The 19,582-nt window shown below is 43.0% G+C and overlaps 1 protein-coding gene across 1 annotated transcript in view; it reads left to right on the top strand.

The window, feature by feature from the left end:
- Nucleotides 1-584: 584 nt before the first annotated feature.
- Nucleotides 585-19,582, top strand: part of ntn1a (netrin 1a) — a 55,515-nt gene continuing 36,517 nt past the window's right edge. The window contains exons 1-2 of the mRNA XM_044028854.1: nucleotides 585-766; nucleotides 948-1,984. Of these exons, the coding sequence (XP_043884789.1) occupies nucleotides 961-1,984 (1,024 nt within the window). The 5' untranslated portion in view covers nucleotides 585-766; nucleotides 948-960. The remainder of the gene's footprint in view (nucleotides 767-947; nucleotides 1,985-19,582) is intronic.

The raw sequence follows: 19,582 nt of genomic DNA, 5'->3' as shown, positions 1-19,582 counted from the left end.
TTTCCTCCATTTACCACCAGAGGAAGCCTGCGTACCACTGGTGGTACACGTACAGCAGCTTGAGAACCCTGGGGCTACACAATAGATATTTTATTGCCTAAAATACTGCATTTCTGTGGACGTTGGGTTCATTTAGGTCACTTGAAGACATGCAACTTGACTATTCGTTGAGTTGTTTTCTGTTTTCCAAAGACACTTTTATAATGTCTTCTGACAGGAACTCACTCAGATTTGAGGTTTTAGGTGTCAACATGACGCTGTCAATGCTTCTAAATCAGATTTTATTTGTGTAAAGGCTACATCATTTGTTAATACTTTGATTGTGCCTCATGTCCCCCCCCCCACACACACACAGAATGCAGCCACATCAGGTGCACTTTCAGATCACTGGTTGATTCCCTCCCTCTCATTTGAGTCTCATCTCATATCTCCACCAGTGGATGTCGTTGTCCCCCAAGTCTGGATGAGCTGACCTGAAGCTGTGCCAACTCCAGCGAGGTCTGATGTTCACACACACACACACACACAGAGAAGGAGAGAGAGAGAGAGAGAGAGAGAGAGCGAGAGAGAGAGAAGACCAAAAAGACCGGTAGGAGGAGTGAGACTTGTTATTAGGACACTCGCAACTCTTAAATCCCGCCGCTCCTCTTCTCTTTTTTACGCAGGAGATTAGGAGAAACAAACAACTATAAACAGGAGGATCTGTGATTTGCGCCTGATAAAGAAGAGGAGCTTTTCATCGCCGGCATTTTTGAATTCTTCCCAGGTAGTGAAGCCTTTATGGAAACCTATTTTTTTAACAAATTTGTTTAACATTGTCCTTAAATTCAGCTGTGACAAAACAGGCTTTCTACAAATAAATCGTTGTGAAATGTTTGCAAACTGTATAACCAAACTTCCTTCTGTCTTCTCACATGTCCTCTGTCTCCCTGGTCTTTTGGACACAGAGGGAGAACAACCATGATTAAGGCTGCGGATGTTGTGCTGTCTGCGCTGCTCATCCTGGCGCTGTCGTCCGGGTGCGTCCTCGGCGGTTACGGGATGAGCCTGTTCGCGGCGCAGACTTCGCCGCCGGATCCCTGCTACGACGAGCACGGCAACCCGCGCCGCTGCATCCCGGACTTCGTCAACTCCGCCTTCGGGAAGGAGGTGAAAGTGTCCAGCACCTGCGGGAAGACGCCCAGCCGCTACTGCGTGGTGACATCGGCGGAGAAAGGAGACGAGAGGAGCAGGAACTGTCACACCTGCGACGCCTCGGACCCCAAGAAGTACCATCCTCCCGCGTACCTGACGGACCTCAACAACCCTCACAACCTCACCTGCTGGCAGTCCGAGAACTTCATCCAGTTCCCGCAAAACGTCACCCTGACTCTGTCCCTTGGCAAGAAGTTTGAGGTCACTTATGTGAGCCTGCAGTTCTGCTCGCCCCGACCTGAATCCATGGCTATTTTCAAGTCCATGGACTACGGTAAAACTTGGGTACCGTTTCAGTTTTACTCCACTCAGTGTAGGAAGATGTACAACAAGCCCAACAGGGCCGTCATCACGAAGCAGAACGAGCAGGAGGCCGTGTGCACGGACTCCCACACCGACATGTACCCACTGACCGGCGGCCTCATCGCCTTCAGCACGCTGGACGGCCGACCGTCGGCGCACGACTTCGACAACTCCCCGGTGCTTCAGGACTGGGTAACTGCCACTGACATCAAAGTCACCTTCAGCCGCCTGCACACGTTCGGCGACGAGAACGAGGACGACTCAGAGCTGGCGCGGGACTCGTATTTCTACGCCGTGTCGGACCTGCAGGTCGGAGGCAGATGCAAATGCAACGGGCACGCGTCCCGGTGCGTAAAGGACAGGGATGGGAGTCTGGTGTGCGAGTGCAAGCACAACACCGCCGGGCCCGAGTGCGACAGGTGCAAACCTTTTCACTACGACAGACCGTGGCAGAGAGCCACAGCCAGGGAGGCCAACGAGTGCGTGGGTAAGTCCAGACTCAGTCTCTCATCTGTGCTCCCTCGTGTGTTGGATCCATTTAATTAGTCCGGGGTGGTTTAGTAGGATTTATCAGCTGCAATGAAACATTTTATAATCAAAGAAAAGAGAAAGATGAGGAACAAATGTAAAGGACGATATCATTTTTGATGAAAAACGGATATAATGATGAATGTAAATGCACAGATATACCAGTATACTAATATAATATAATTTACACTGTATTTGCGGCTAATGTTGATGATGATCTTCCACATGAAATAAAACCAAAGCCACGGGTTTTTTTTTTTTTGCTGCAACTGCGACGCAGTATGAAAATGAAAATATAATTTTAAAGTCAATAATAAATCTTGGCGGAGGCCCCATAATGAGCTTTTAAATCACTTCACACGGAACCACATGAGCTCGGTAATCCACAGGAACGCGTCACACAGCTCCACTTCACCACTGCCTTTTAATTCTTTAATTGCTATTTTTTTATTGTCACGTCACGTGTGCACATTTCCCACATAAAACGGTGACAAAAATGTCACGCGCTGCGATTTAGAATTATTATTAGTAGTATTTATTATCGGTGTGAAGAAATTATTTTTATTTTACTAAATTGTTTCAGGTTGCAAATGAACAACAACAATAATAATAATAATGATAATGATGATAATATGAACGTACATTTATTAAGCAAAATGGTCGATGATTAAAAAAAATTGTCTAATGTCATATATTTTTTATTCTTTTAATTTAATTTAAATTTTCTATAATTTCATTTGTGATGAATCCAAACCTGATGGTCGCTCAGACATCCTGATAAAATACAGTATTTTCAGTCCAAAAACTGAGAATAAAAACGTGCAAAAACATAAAAATAAAAATGCATTAAATGCCTGATCGCATCTATGCTGCTGATCTTTATGCGTTTCATCATCTGCCCCAGTAATAATCACAGTGATCAAACTTGTTTGATGTATATTACAACCTGGCACCATATGATTAGACTCTATAAAATCACAAGTCTATTTAAGCTCAGTATTTGAGGAGAAGCTATAAAAGATTAACAAAACCAAACCTGTGTTTGCTGCACTGAAAGTGGAATATGCAGCACACTTTTCCTCTCTGTGTTCACCTGTTTTTTTAGCTGGTTGTAATTATTGTTTTTGATTTAATCTGATTATAAGAACCTTTAAGTGTCATCCCTCATTGCACAGCTGCAGTAATGTGTTGTCCACAATGTGAAAAGAGGAAACAGAAGAGATGGTAGAAAGATGTTCACGGTGGAACGTGAAACGGTGACTCCCCACACAGACACCTTGCAGAAACCACTTCAACCCTTTATTCCTCCGTGTTGCTGCAGGTTTGCAGGCAGAGAGGCTCTATATTGTTTGGCAGTCACAGCACATGTCACCCACTTTGACACGTAGCAGCTGTCCAAAAGGTTTTTGTTTGCTCGGTGTCGCCTGATTCTCAAGCTCTGAGACTTTCTTAATGGTAGATGTGAACGAACGTGTTGTGAAATCAGAAGAATCAGCTCTGTGACTCCGGACAGAACCACGACGTGCGAAAGGAAAGATATGAAACCAAGGATTGAGGTTTCTTGCTTCTCTCTTACACGTGTTCTCTCTTCATTTTACGCATTTTAAAAATCTAAATTCTTGAGTGCAAACACTTGGCACCTCCATGTTTTCTTTACATTTAACAATCTCCACATGAAAAGACTGATTCATCAATATTGAGGACAGTTTTTAATGACATCATGTAGTTAATGTGTGTGTGATGGAATGAGATGTGTGAAATGGATGAGCACAAGCATCAGTACATGTTTAGTAATCAGACTGAAATGTGAGTGTGCGTTGTCACGTGCCCGACGTTAATGACAGTGCTTTCGATGTCACTGAACTCTCATAAGGATGTAGTTATCGCAGAAGTGGTTCAGTGTGTAGTAAAAGGTTTGGCACTATAAAGGTCGGAACTGACGTGAGCTACAGGCCCCTCCAATATTCCTTTATTCTCACTCTTCACTGAAAAACAGCAAGAAAAAAACCCCCACCACCACCCTCAGATCTGTCTCTGTTTTTGTTTTGAAGTGCATTTTTCCCAATTACTCCCATCTGGATCTGCAGCATTTCTCATGGTCCTGAGTGTGCACCTCAGTCCGTTTTACAGGTTATTGCCTCCCTGCAGCAACAGGAAAGCTTCCCATACAGTGAGTTATAAAGTTGGCACCACAGGCACAGACCTGCTTCACTCTCAGGTCCTGCAGCAAAGGTAACAAGAAAGGCACAGGAGTCAAACTCTGAACAAGAGTCTGTCAAAAATGCTGCTGCAACTAAATAAAAATAGTTCATGTATTCAGCTCAGCTGGATACTTCATTGTCTCAAAATTGTGCACGTTCTGTAATGGGTCTGTTACGTTATGCTCTCTTGACTCAGTAATGAATGTTTTACTTTCATTTGATATTACACTATCATTGGTGCTAATGATGTGTCCTCCTTCCTCGGCTGCCTTTTTCACAAGTGTGAAAGTACACCAGTTGGCTCCCCCCCCCAGTAAACGTTTTGTTTGTTTTTTAGCATCATAGCACACAAACTGAGACACCGCAGTCGTTTCCACATAATATTCTACTTTATGTTGAGAAGTCTTTTATTGCAATTTAAACCAGACCTGTTAATGGAATGTGATGGGTGAAAGTGTCTTGAATAATTCAGGAAGATTAAAAAAGAAAAAAGAAAAAAGAAAAAAGAAAAAAAAGAATAGCTTGAAGGCATGTTGAATGAGAGGACCTGCACGACGCTGCAGAGAGAAGCGGAGACAGAGGGAGGAGCCAGAGATGGAACGCAACAACAATAGTGAAAATGAAAAAGACGGACATAAGTGAGAAAACGTGTGAATGAGATGAATGAGGAAATAAAGGGATACAGAAAGGAAGAGACGTTCTCTTTCTTCCTCCCACTTTGGAAATGCAGTGGAGGCCAGGTTGTTGTGAAACTCTACCCAACCCTGCTGCTGTTTCTCGATATATATACATATATATATATATATATGTTTATATATATATATACTTTGTGTGTAAAACATATATATATATATATATCTGTTTTACACACAAAGTCTGGATGATTAGGATGTTTTTGCCTCATTATATCACAATCTACACTACAGCGAGCTCTGAATGTGCTCAAATGCTCCCAGGTGCTGTTCAGAGGACTCTGACTGACAGGAGTAAACGTGTGGTGCAGAGGAAGTTTGACATGGTTCATTTGATAGCCATTAAAATAATTGACTTTTAAAGCCACAAGCACTTGTATCGAAGGAAAATAATATATATTTGAAGTAGTTTTGACTCGTCGTGGCCGTGTTTCCAACTTACATTCAGGGGTAAAACTCTTGACTAAAGGCCTCCTGCTTTGATAAGATGTGAATATGAACTCAAACCAAGTGTTCCCGCTAACATATGTAAACACTTAAAAAGCAGATGTGCCCATGCTGAGGTTTGGTTGAGTATTTTTCTTATTTTTGTGGATTACTGCCCAAATCTTAATGAGGTTGCAGATAACACCAGAACAACCTAAGCAGGGTTTGATGACAGCAACAGTTCATTTCTTTATTTTTATGGTCTCACTAAGAGGATGACCACATTTTAATGTAGATTGAACATATATACACTGTAGGAAAATTAGATTCAGCGCTGTCAAGTTACGTTATCTCTCAACAAGCATTGGGTGGGTCGTCATGTTTCGTAATTGTGAATGAAATTTGAACAACTCAGGTTGGGAAAAAAAACAAAAACGTTTTAGTACATCGTAAAACTATCAACAAGAACAAAATCAAAGGACGTAAACACCGCTGACGTCTGACAGTGGAGGTGGATTTTTCCCTTTCACACAGTTGTTGTGCTCAGAAGTGTTTACAGGCGTCCTCCTGCACATACAGCATGTCAGCGACTGCAATCCAACCAGGGAGGCACACATTTACTGCACCTTTGTACATAGAAATGACAACTTCAAATGTTTTGGTTTTTTTTCGTTGGAAAAGCCGAGATGTTCCACAGGGCTTTTTCGTCAGGTGTCTCTTTGCTGTCATGTTTGTTTGGTACCTTTCAGGCATGACTGAAGTCTGGTTAATGTTTGAGCAGCTCAATGTGCACCTTTCAACTTCAAAAGCACCGCCGGGGATGCGTTGTTACTCCCCGTCACGGCAAACAAGAGTGGGAATAAACTGACTGAGGAGCTTTGCACTTTGCACTGTCTCAGTATTCCTCACCTTCACTTCTAGAGCGAGGACTCACCTATTTCTGTTGACGTGCGCGCGCACACACACACACACACACACACACACAGAGTTTCTTAGCTTCTTCAGTCGCATGTTCAAACAGAGAGCAGTTACTTTTCTCTGATTTCCAGAACCTCTTTTCCTGAGCTCTTATCACTGTTTATGGCTCGTTTTGTAAACGGTTGCCAAAATGAGTCGCATGTGGTCCAGACGGCCGGCTCAGCCTTCCGAGACCTGTTATATGTCCCAAACAGAAACACTGACCATCAAGTGTACTGTAAGCAAGGCTAAAAAAAAAAAAGCTGTAATCAAACACTAAAATGTCAGAAAGCATACACACGCATACATGTGAGTGTGCTGTGTGTATAGACTATCGTGACAACTTTTCTGATGCATGTTTTGGGATCATTGCAGGGCCCTGCGGTCTCATTATGACTTGGATGTCATCGCAGGTATTTCACTTGTTTAATCATTTAAAATTTAAGGAGCTGCAAGTTTGAACTTCTTAGCCTTCGAACAAGTAGGAATGCTCAATGTTGCCATCGCGCTGGAACTCAGACAGTATTTACAAAAAAAAATATGAATACATGCTTTTGTCTTGATAATGGACACATGTGCTGTCTACTTTCTGTATTGTAGGCACAGATTACACGGCCCCTGAATTGTCCCACAGGACCAAAAACACTGCATAGCCCTGGGTCACTGGACAATAAAACCATTACGATCAAAGGACTTTTGTAAAACGGCTACTTTGAACAGTTCTGCCACCACATATCATTACATCAGTGAGATCACCCACAATCACACTCACTTTAAGCTCAAATTGAAGCAATATATGTGACAAATAATGCAGACTGTGATGAATCATGGGAGATCTTAAAGCTATTAATGTTGGTGTTTGGCAGCAGCCCGCTGGATGTTGGAATTTTGGAGCTAGTTGTTGCTTGTCATGAGGGCTGTTCAAGAGGCAATTCAATTTCCATGGAATTCTGGTTTTGCATGGATAATAGATCCTGACAGGCCTTTGAAGAGTATAAATGGGTTTATATATCATAAAAATGTCCATGCACGACATACAGATTGGACAGCAACATCTCGCTATAATGAAAGCGTGGAGCCTTGTTTTCATTTCACTGCATTTATCTGCATTTAACCAAAGGTCGATCGTCTTGGGGTGATGAAATGAGTAGTGTTTGTTGTTGTCAGAAAAGACTAAAATCTGTTGAAACTCCGTGGCCCGTGTTCCTTGTTGTTCAGTTCACATCCTTTGGGCAAAGTGAACCTTTCTTGCAGCCATGGTTTTGTTTCATTGCTTTGGCTACAACATATAATGCAATACAGATTCTGTTCATAGGGCAAGTCTTCATTTTTAGCCAGTGTCCCAGTGTGTGTGTGTGTGCACACAGGTCTCTGTGCTTGTAGCAGGAATGGAACCTCAGCCTTGGTTTTTGAGAAACGGTTTGGTAGGAGGCCATATTGCTTTGGAAGGAAAGACATACTGTATTGCGTTACTCCGTTGGCCTCTGGCCTGTGCTCACTTCCTCTTGCCACCCTCACTTGTGCTTGAACTCACCACTGACTGAGGCTGCTGCCTTATTACAACATCAGAAAGTTGTCACAGTGTCAACGCCACCGAGCCAGAAACCCAGATCATCGCCGTTGTTATCATCCTCCCCCTGTTTCTTATAATCAGAATCACTGCTGCTAAATACCTGCGGTTGAAAACTTGCTCCATGTGTGCTAATCGTGCATTGAAAACACGGGTCCATCCCGTCAGAAGCACTTTCTTTCCGCAGCTGGCGATAACTGCAGGCCCTTTCCTCCTCTATCTCTCCTTGAAACTCAGCTCACCTCTCACTGAGTGCAGAAGTGGCTCACACATATACGCGCACGAGAGAGAGATCTGGGCGAACTGCACCCGTCCACTTTTCCTGATGTTCAGCAATCTGATTAATCTGTTTCAAACCACCGACATGAAGTAGGTTTTTCTGTGCGGCGATGACAGCTGTTTCATTATTTTCTTTGGAGGAGCGCAGAGAGAGAGAGCTTGATCTCAGCTGTCGCCTTAGGTGCAAAAAGTTAAATGCATTACAAATTCACCCATATAGTGTTCACACATGACTAGGATGGCTCCCAACCCAATGCAAAAGTGCGGGGGATTGACTTTCTAGGACATATATATATATATATATATATATATATATATATATATATATATATATATATGTGTATATATACATATATATATGTATATTGCGTGGCTCCTTGTGTTCAATTTTGTTTAATTTGAGGAATTGGTTCCTTGCAGTCTGTGTGGATAGTACATCTCATTGCCACATTCCTGTTTACATGAGGCATGTGGCTCTTTCTTCTCTGGTGGTAGGCTTTGACAACTATACTGCATTTCTTTCCACCATAGTGTGTGTGTGAGTGTGTTTCTAAAGCTGCATTGTCTACAAGTGGGTGTTCATGCAAACAACGTTTCTGTCCAAGATGTGAGCAACTATTCATTGCCCGGGGAGACATCTGTTAACAAATTAATTAGTGACTTGATGCCGCAGTGAAAGCTTGTCTTAGCCGAGGGAGGATCACTGTGTGCTGCGGGTTTGGAATGAACCACAGGATGAGTCTGGAGGGGGGGAGGGGGGGGTGGGGTTGCGGGCGGCAAAGAAAGAGAGAGGTGTTTTGTGTGTCATGGAAAGGTTTGGTTTCAGCGGGTAGAGACGATTAGGGGATCATTAAAACCCATGGCAGACAACGTTGGCATATGTTCACACATTAGTCACGAGAAACTTCACTCATCAGGTCGATGAATTGTAAACTGCGCTCCGTGCTGCATATCCTGCATTTATATCAACAGCCGTATTTTTACTATAAAGTAAACCCACATGGAGTTTGACAGTGTTGTTGTTGTGTCGTTAACTTGCTAAAACTTATATATATGAAATGGACGTGGTCTTCTGGTTGTATGAGAAATTCCTGTTGTAAAGTGTTGAGATTCGACCGTTTTTGCAATCGATCACTTTGCAGACGTCACCTGCAGCAGCACCTACTGAATGACACCGGTATCCACTCACATGTGCCTCTAAATTGGGTGAAATTCATCATTTTCTATCGAAGAAGAGGGAAACTAGGGATTAAGGCCACAAAGCCCCTCAGGAAAACCTTTATTGACTTTATAAATCATGTGAGAATATAATCATTTTCCAATGGACAGTTCTTTTTGCCACCGGTGGAGTCGCCCCCGACTTTCTAGGCTTCACTTTTTATAGTTATTGGTTTGGATTTCCTGGGAACATGTGACAAAAAGTTACAATGGCTGGACTCACTCTATGCATAAAACACATGCAGAGATTTAATCACTGTTGCTATAACTGTGCGAATACTTCAGAACACTCGTTTTTACTGCACACAGGAGAGAATTACAGACTATTCATTTGGAAAATTCCAAATATTGTCTTACATGGAAGGCACAAAGGACATTTTTGCAATCAGTTGTTTCAGCTTTGGCGCCGATATGCTTTCTTAGCCACACCTCTGAAAAAAAAAAACACTGTTCCTGCCGGTCTCAGCTCACTTCTCTTTTACTCCCCACACTAATTTTTAATATTTTTAAACGTATGGTAACCAGACCCAACGACGGCTGTCTCGAGTGACATGACTCGAGGCAGTTTATCAGACGTCACACAGCTCCCTCTAGAGCCACAAAAGGCTTTATACAACTTCCTTCACATCTGCAACAGTAGTACGTCTTACAGTAAGACCTATCAGCAGACTTTGATATGTAAAACTGCTTTAGTTTATGCACAGGCTATAGTATCACTCATTCGTGCAAGCCACTAGATCTGAAACACACTGTTGTGCATGATACTGAGTCATTGCTGTCATAAACGGAACAGACTGTTCTCGGTTCTTAACAGAGAACCATAAAGGGACCAGTAAACAGGGTGGGAAAACACTATGAGTGTGTGTGTGTGTGTGTGTGTGTGTGAGAGAGCAGGATCTGTGCATGTGTTCGGGATGATGTATTCAAAGGTATTGGCAGCTTTTAAGCATTAAGAACCAGTGAGTGTGTATGTATATGTGAGATCTGATCCTGAGGCTGGGGCCAGCATTGCTGTAGTGGATCAGGGCTGATGACCTCAGCACCTCAGCATGGCTGGCAGCAGGTTACTGCACAGTTACCAAGAGGAGGGCGAAGCGTTTGCGGCCAAAGCAAATATATAATGTGGAGGCAATGACAGAAAGAACAAGAAAAGAAGAAGTGAGGAACAGAGTAAGTGATTTTAAGAGGAGAGAAAAAAAAAACCAACGAGTCTCGCTCTCCCGTGCTGTGCCCTGGGCTGCGTGGTGCTGTCAGTGCATTTATATAACGTGAGAGGAAAAACAAAGGATTGTGTTAGTCTGACTCAAACCCCAAACCCGGACTGGAATACAGGTAAACATGTTGTTTCATTCCCCAAAGTCGGATTTCACACACCCAGATAATGAGATAATGAAAATTAATCATACCTTTAGTCGGACCAACACATGTGCCACAGTTCCCACCCAGAATATAACAAAAGAAGCCAGTACACAGAAGACTAAGATGACAGCAACAAAAGCATTACCAAATCCACTGAAGAGGAGACTGACTTTGTGCTCTGTCAGCACTTGACTTGCTTACAAACACACGTCAGTCAATAAATCAGCTAATGCTTATATATACTGGGATCAGGGCAGTGGTCCATTTAATGAACAACTGTAGCCCGACTTAACTGGAATTCATCAATTTGAATTCATATTCACGAGGCAAGCGGTGAAATCGCTGCATGTTTAACTCCTTCTCGTACCGAAGACGTCACAACAAGCGATGAAGCCGGTGCAGCGTGCATGTGCTGCTACATTATGCTACAATTACCCAAGTCTGTTCACACTTAAGAATGAAACGTCTTGGCGGGGCTTGTGACAACTCCCCTAAACTCTCACTGGAGCAGCTGTAACTCCATCAAAAACACTCCGCGTATGCGGCTGCGCGCGAGAGACACTTTTGTATTCTGCGGCAGCTACGTGTTTGATTCAAGGTGAAAGTCCTGGCGAAAGCTCCCTGCTTACAGTCACACCGCTCGCAGACAGGACCACCAAGCATGAGTGTGAGCACATCGGGCCCAAAGCAGGGGTCCTTAACACTCACAGCTATGTTGGCGATTAATAGCGGGATGAAGTTACAAGCCTTCATAGCGGCCTGCTGCGTAGATCAGAGCGCCCCTGCTGTTTCTGTAGCACACTGTCGTCATCTGAGTGAACTGCAACCAGCTGCAACCTGCCTCTGAGGAGTTAAGTGTCTAATTAATGATTAGACTCTAGATGCAAATAAAGCTAACAGACCCACAGTTGGTCGTAAGTGATGTGGGACGGTTAGCGTTGAATTCTCATATGCTTCTTTACCTCTGTTGTGTTCTGCTTGACTTACACACACACACACACACACACTGTCCATGTCCTGCTCTCTCTCACACACACACACACAGAAAAAGCACCTGTGACAGATCAAGTAGAGTCAAACAATTTTCATTGCGTGTCAAATATGCTCACACAGTGCCAAAAAATCTGTGTGTGTGTGTGTGTGTGTGTGTGTGCACACATTGTTAAAAAGTGTGTGACGTTGATTTATCACCAATGTCTTTGTCGTTCCCATATAAGTCATGGCACAGACCGTGTGTGTGTGTGTGTGTGTGTGTGTGGCAACCCAGCAGGTCACCAGGAGTTTGTAGCACGTGGTCCATGGATGCCATTAAGTCCCATTTGTGTGTGTGTGTGTGTGTGTGTGTGTGTGTGTGTGTGTGTGGGCTTGTGGTTGTTTATATAACCAGCAGTAATACAGGCAGCACACACACAGTCCTACGTCAGTTCTTTATCTTTGGTCTCCTCACAGATGCAGCAGCCTGTAAATAGAGCTGTATTTGAGCGAGTGGCAGGTCGACATGGTTGCACAGAGTGATCTCGGTCAGCAGAGGTCAGCACAAAGTGGACACATTTATTCAGAAAAAAAAAAAAGGCAGTGAATACTCTTCTATCCTATCTGTGTGCTTTTTTTATTATTATTATTTATTTATTTATTTAAATGCAGCCCCTGTTGCTGGGAATCAGACTGAGCATAATGTTTGTATGGATTTGATTTCCACGACAGTCCCAAATGAACAGTTAAACAAATGTAAATCTGTATTTGATGCACACACATGTTTTTGACATTCCCCAACTGAAAAAAAAAAAAACTTTCCTGGAAAATTGTCACTCAAAACAATGCACAGAAATATTTTAGTTTTAATGTAACATGAGAGTGCATCCAAGTCAGGACCATCTGTCCTCACTGGGACCTAAGGTTTCTGGTTAGGATTAAGATGTGAATTAGGATTAGGTTAAGGTTAGAGTTAGACATTAACTCGTTATGGTTAAGGTTAGGGATAAGGCTGAGTTATTTGAAATGAATGAACATAGTGTCCTAACAAGGATAGCTGTTCAAGCCTGTGTGTGTGTGTGTGTGAAGTGGAATGCAGACTTATGAGAGGGCACTTGGGGGAAGGTTTGTGGGGTCATCTCAATTTGCCAGGGGGTGATCCCAGGTTAATCCATCACTCATTAGCTCTCACAGATAAGACACATAAGTGGGGTGAAGGGCTGCTAGTTCACACTTTCTCTCCCTTTCTCATCACCCGACTCAAGAACACAAAACATTCTCACAAGAAACAGGGAGCATCTGATGGAGGAAAGCCAACAACGGCCTCCTTTATTAACCCTTTCCTCTGCTGCCTCTGGGACCAACCGGCCAATTAGTTGGGCTCAACGTCCAACCGAGAGCAAAGAGAGAAGCTCAGAAAATCCTGTGCTGAGCTGATTCAGCTCCTCTGTTGAAGGTCAATTACACACTGAGAGAGGGAAGGGAAAGTGAGACGACGTGATCTGATAGAAAGATACAGAGATGTAGTGGTGAGTGTGAAGGACGGTAAGCAACTGCTGCTGCTGCTGCTGCCACGCTGTTCTTAAGCTCTGTGTGTGCGTGAAGAACTCCTCAGGTTCCCACACGAGTGCCTGCTCTGCTTTTAATAACAAAAGGCTCATATCACTAGAGGATGACAAAGCAAACAAATGATCCTAATTACAGGGGGGCTCAATAAGGACATTATAAGGAAATTGAGTCATTAATGGTAATGTTTGTGGGATGAGATGATAATTTGTGGTGAAAATGAATTTCCAAAAGGGGCCCCCTCTCTATTTTCTCCGAGGGAAAGACGTGGACCTTAATGACAAACGGAGGAAAAACCTGGCCTCAGTTTCTGGTCCTTTCTGTCTATCTCTTACTCTCTAACCTCAAGAGACATTTGCAGATATTGAAATGATTATGTACCAGGTCTCTGTAGATATCCAGATGTCTGTGTGATGATAAAAAAACCTGGAGAATACATTCCCCCCCTTGTTTTGGTTGTATTTTTCTTCTTTGTATTTTCTCCTGTGCAGCAAGGACAGGTCATTGGCCAGAGATGAAAGTTGAGGTAAAGCATGATGGATAACCGATGGGAGATGATTCTCCTGTCTTTCAAAGTCTCTAAGGAAGACAGAAAGTTTAGGGTGAAGAAAGAGTTTGATGGAATGAGCAATGGAGTCCAGCCAGAGGTAGATGTGAGGAGGCAGTTTGCTCCTTTGCCTTATCCTTCAGACTCAGTCATTTCTACTTCTTTTCAAGTTCACTCTAATGCTTATTTTTTATGTTTAATATAATTAAATGCAACAGTATTTCATTTGTCTCCAGATTAGATTGTCTTTAAAGGAGATCTGCAACCTTTAGTATGAAAAGAGACATTTTTGTTGCCTCTCCACCCAAATAAATTTAATCTGGAGCCGCAAAACCTATTCTTGGAGCTGCTGAACTGTGAATTTCTCTGTGAGATGATTAAAGTATCTATCTATCTATCTATCTATCTATTACATTTTTTATACAGATTGTTGCATTTATGAAATTTAAGAACGACAAAAAAGAAAACTGTTGACATTTCGATGCTCTTATTTGAAATAAATAAGACAATATTTGGATTAAGATGGACAGGACACGTTAGAACACTTTTATTTATCGGCTTGCTCTATAAAAAATGAGGTGTTAAAAGAAATAAAGTAAAATAAAATAAAAAATATCGCAGAGGGGCTGAAGAGCCACATGTGGCCCAAGAGCCACAGGTTGCAGACCCCTGCATTAGGTCAAAGGTAATCGGTTTCTCTGATACATTTGTTTACAATGTTAACATCAGTATATTTGTGCCATCTAACACACCGGGACAAATCCTGCTGAAGCCCATTCAAAAACCCATTATCTCTGTGCACCAGTGAGTGAGGACGCACATGAGAGGATGCTGTGTTTGTGTGTTCCAGGTCTGTGCTCACTGTCACACACACACACACACACACACACAACCTTTACTCTCAGTTTACGCTAATGGAAATTTAAATCAGTTTCACCTTAGTTGTTGACAGCTGCTAAACCTTAATGTATTGGGGAGTGGTGCTCTCTGTGCAGGTTTACCTTGTAATCTGATTACGTGTCTCGGCTGTTTTCTTCAGTTATTCAATTTCCTTCAAGGATCCAGAGACAAAGAGGATGCAGTGGTGATGGAGTGTAATAGAGGAATGCTGAGGAAGGTTGAGAAAAAGAGGAGAAGGTTTTGCAACAAAGCTTCACTGTCTCCATCCTGAGGGCGGACTGGACATCATTTGACTCACGATCACAGATGTCTGCGCAAAACCATACGGAGACAACATCAAAACGTGCAGAGCAACTGAGTCATTTGTTTGTAATACTGCATTAGCACCGTTAGGTTCACACTCTTTATTGCCTTGTCAGAATGACTGGCACTGGCATTGTCAGACAGCCACTTTGAGCAGTTAGTCTTTAAAGCCCAAACACTTTGGTCCCGTCTCCTGTGACAGCCACCGTTTCATTATCCAGGGACATTGAGCAACACCGCTTTTTTTTTTTCCCCTCTTTCTCTAGATAGAAAGACAGTGTTGGGTTTCTATGAGGGGCGGTGGGCGGGAAATGAAATTAACTCCGAGCCTTAAAAACAAACAAGGTCAGTGAGAAAATAAAGAATGAGGCGATTGCAAACAGAGATAGAGCGGGGGGAAAAAAAGAAACACAAGACGGGGATCTAAGGAAAAGAATAACAGTCGCTAGTGTTTGGGTTGCTGCCTCTGCCAGTGACCTCATCGGAAATGACACCTCTCCTGCCTGCACAGGATTTCACATTTTAGGCTACAGCACAATGGGCAAGTTGTCTAAGTATTGACAGGAGATTGTGTGCACAAGATGAGAAAATAAATATTTCAACAATTTAAAAAAAAAAATTAATAAAAATCCATTGACACCATCGTCAAGTTGATCCATATCAAAGGTGGTGGATCGGCCGTCTGCCGGGTTTCACAACTTCATAAATCAGCTGCACGGTGTTAAGACAAGAAGAAGAAGAGAAAAAACGCGCCAAAGGGGTCAAAAGTATTTTCTGAAGTCATTTTCATTAGATTAAGTTTAAGTGGGCTATTTGATAATTACAGTCCATTTTCCCTGGCGCACAGAGCACAGCAATCATCCTGTAACTGGGAGTCCGTATCCCGCCAGAGCAAATATAAAGCAGTATAAACACAATCAATAACACATTGGGGGTAATAGTATTCGTGACACAAATTACGCAACCACTTTCAATCCAATAAAACGTGTGTTTTTCAGCTTGTGAAGAATAGTTCCTTTATATGCAACACCCTCACACGGATGTGGTAAGATGTTGAAGTGTCCTCCTCCTGTCTCTGACCAGTATGTCCATTTCGGAGGAAATGGAAATGTAAACCAGGAAATGCTCTGAATTGTGTCTGCATTGGAACAAAATGATCTGAATTGACGCTGTACCTTTTTAAATCGCCTTTACTCAGTTATCTGCACAGTTCACCGAGTGATCGTCCGCAGCACACGGCACCACGCTGCGTTTTTATGATCCAGGCGTGTGTGTGTTTTATCTCCACTGCGGCGTTCCAGAAAAAAAAGTTTGAACTTTTGCCTCAGCCTTGTCTGAATAAATCCTCGTTTGAAATGAGGCAAGAGACAAATAAAGAGGTGCTCCTCCTCCTTTAGTTCATCTTCTACGTGAAAGGTGCATCTATAAATCTTATCCCCCATTCCCTCCCGGTAAGGCAAGCGTTGCAGCCTTTTTTACTCCAAAAAGTGCTGTTGAACTTCTATTTACTTTCCTTTCCATAAAGATAAATCTCTCCCTTCATGTTCTCCCTGAGAGTTTCCACGTGCACTTCTTGCAATTATGTGAAAAATAACAGCCATAGTCTCTTTTCATATTATTAGTGCTGCAAAATTGTGCTTTCATTAAAGAGCCCAGAGTTTATCCTCAGTGTGTGTCAGCCGTTTGCTTGCTCTGGCAAAGACCAGTTCTTCCCTCACTAATTGCCTTCCACCGATGACTAAATTACAATGAGGTTTTGGATTTCGGGATCAGAGGGGTCTCTTTTCCTCCATCTCCACTTTCCCAACTGTATCCTTCCTGCCTGAGTCAGAAGTGTCAAATTTGGTTACAGTAGATATGAATTGCTGTGTTTTTTTGTTTTTTTGTTTCCTCTAGAAGAGTTAAAAAAAAACAAAAAAAACAACAACATTGAGGAGCTACTGTATATGTGCCGCATGTACGCAGCAGTGTGTGCACACCAGCCTGCAACACTTGCTGCACACAGCAGTATGCAGGCACTGTATGGGCCCCGGCAGATGAGTGGCCCTGGAGTCAGTACAGTAAAAACATCTCGGCTCCATCAGTGTCAGAAACAATCTGCGTGGACCGAACCGGCTGCCGCGCGGCCTCGTTCCACTGAAGCTGCTGCAGGTCAGGGTGGCAGCACTTGAGGAAGCTGCTTATGTTGAGCTGTTGTCATTAAAGTCAAGGTGGAGGAAATAGTAGTGTTTGGTCATGCTGTTGTCACCACAGATTTCTATTCTCATAGATTATTGATGAAATGATTTAGAATTCTTCATTGTGTTTTTTTTTTGCAGATAGAATAAACTCATTTTGAATGAGTGAATCTGTTGTTACAATCACTTTTCTGGGGATAAAGTGGTAGAAGATGGATGAAGGAATTAATTATAACAATAAGAAAACAGAGCAGTTGCCATGTGTAACTGCTTAAACAGGAAAAACATTTTTTGATGATCATGTGAAATAAACATTTTATTCCAACAATAATAATATCAGCTGTTTAATATTTATGGCTCCACGATCGGATCATAATGTGTTCTGACGGTTGGCTTCATGCCATGAAGTGCTTGAATACGTGAAGATGAATTTGTAATTTAAAAGGCAACGGCACTGGTCAGCGTTACCTTTACCTGATACCTGAGTGACCGAGCTGCCCCGGAGAACAGCACTGTTTTTAATTTGCATTTCCAGCATCATGTTCCTGACGCCGCTGGACTGTGAGTCACGATCGCCGAGGCTGAAGTAGCAGAACTAACTTCTTTTGGGAGCCCAATGACAACATGTTCCATAAAAGTGATGCATATGCATTCACAAACCCCTGCCACATTTTGATCCCTTTGATCCTCTCCTTCTCTTGGAAACATGTTTTATTATTTGGCCTCTTAGCTCCTCAGCGCCGTCTGTAACTGAGTGTGCGCTCACTTTCCCACATAGTTTCACAAGGCAGCCATGTTTATGTTGAGCCCAAAACTAAAGCTTGTGCTTTACAAGTGAGTCGGAGAGAGATCGCAAGAGATTACGATCAATTGCAGAAAATGCAGATGGTCCCTTCTTGATTCACCATTAATCATATCCTGTAGCGTGTAGGTAATCGCCGAGTCCATCCTGTCAGTCACTGGCGTTCCCGCTCCATCACAGTTGTTGCTCTGGCTCCAACAACGTGCACGAGTCATCTTGTCTGATTGGTGCTTCATCCTGTATATTTTGACTTCACCTTGGTTTTTTTCTGCCACAGCCTGGCACAATCTGGTTTTCGTGAGCTCATCTCTCTGCGTGCAGCTCCCCTCTCTGCTGCCTCTTCCAAGAAAAACGTCTGAGCTGTATCAGAAGCAATGCTCGCTGCAGTGTGCGCACGGTCGTCTGTGACCCAGAGCAACCACCGAGAACTGAGAAGTCCAGATCACGAGTGGAGAAAACGAGCCGATTTCTACCTCCCCTTCCAAGGTATATACTAAATGGTTTCAGAAACTAGAGCACGGGGCATCGAGGGAATTCAGGTTAAAGTTTAAGTCTGCACGCTTTAAGAAATGGATAAGAGCTGAGGAAAATATAAGGAGAGGGGGCGAAATCAAAAGAGGACAATAAATGTGTCACAGACGTGAAGGAGCTGTGCTGTGGGCTTTCAGATTTATGGCCTCCAGCAGCTTCCTGTTCACTCCCTCCTCTGGATAAGAGACTGTGCTTGACTTAGACAACACACACACACACACACACACAGTGACTTGTTCAGCTACACAGCCACATGCTGCCTTTAAAGCCAGATTCAGTCGAGGAACAAATATGTGACCCCAGGTTTGTTTACATTCTGCCTTAGATGGATAATCACAAACCCAAAACCAATCTGTGGACAGTTTTTACGTCCTTTGCAGTCACTTTCCAACGCATGGTGCCTCATACAGAGTGTTTAGAAGAGAGTTCTCAACATTTTTCTTATTATTCTTGAATCAAATCGTGTCATTTGTTTCAGCAAACACGTGTAAACTTATCTACCTCTCATACTCGTAACAGTATTTCTCACAGAAGTTACAGAAATCATGAAAATGAATGCGGACGTGATTTGAAGCTTTTACCATGAGCTTCACAGGAACTGGAATGCATTGTTAGTCGTACCAGGAGAGACTAACACTGAGGAAAGGGAATGTTGGAGAGCAGCAGTAAGACCTGAGACTGTCAAGCTTTTAACAGCAACGCGACTCCAACACCTCTTTTCCTTTTGCCACGAGATCAACTTGTGTTCCTCCTTTCCTCTCCTATCTATGTTGTCATGGCTTCAGAGGATCGTATCAATGCTCAGCGTACCACATTCACTAATGACATTTGCAGGAGTGAAAGCCCAGATTTTCCTGAGGGAAAAAGGAATAGAGGAGGAGGAGGAAGAAGAGAGTCACGGTCCGTTTAGGAGGAGTGGTAACTCGGTAATAGGGACGTGAAAAAAGAATGCATATGGGTTGTGTGTGAAGGTCAAAGGTTTCCCACCTGTTTAGCACAGCAGTAGAGCTGGTGTGGAGAGCAGAGCGGGGCTTATATTTAGGGTTTACAGTCCAGT

This window comes from Solea senegalensis, linkage group LG6 (assembly GCF_019176455.1).
Source record: "Solea senegalensis isolate Sse05_10M linkage group LG6, IFAPA_SoseM_1, whole genome shotgun sequence".
Classification (NCBI taxonomy): Eukaryota; Metazoa; Chordata; class Actinopteri; order Pleuronectiformes; family Soleidae; genus Solea; species Solea senegalensis.
This window is presented reverse-complemented; position numbering and strand designations above follow the sequence as displayed.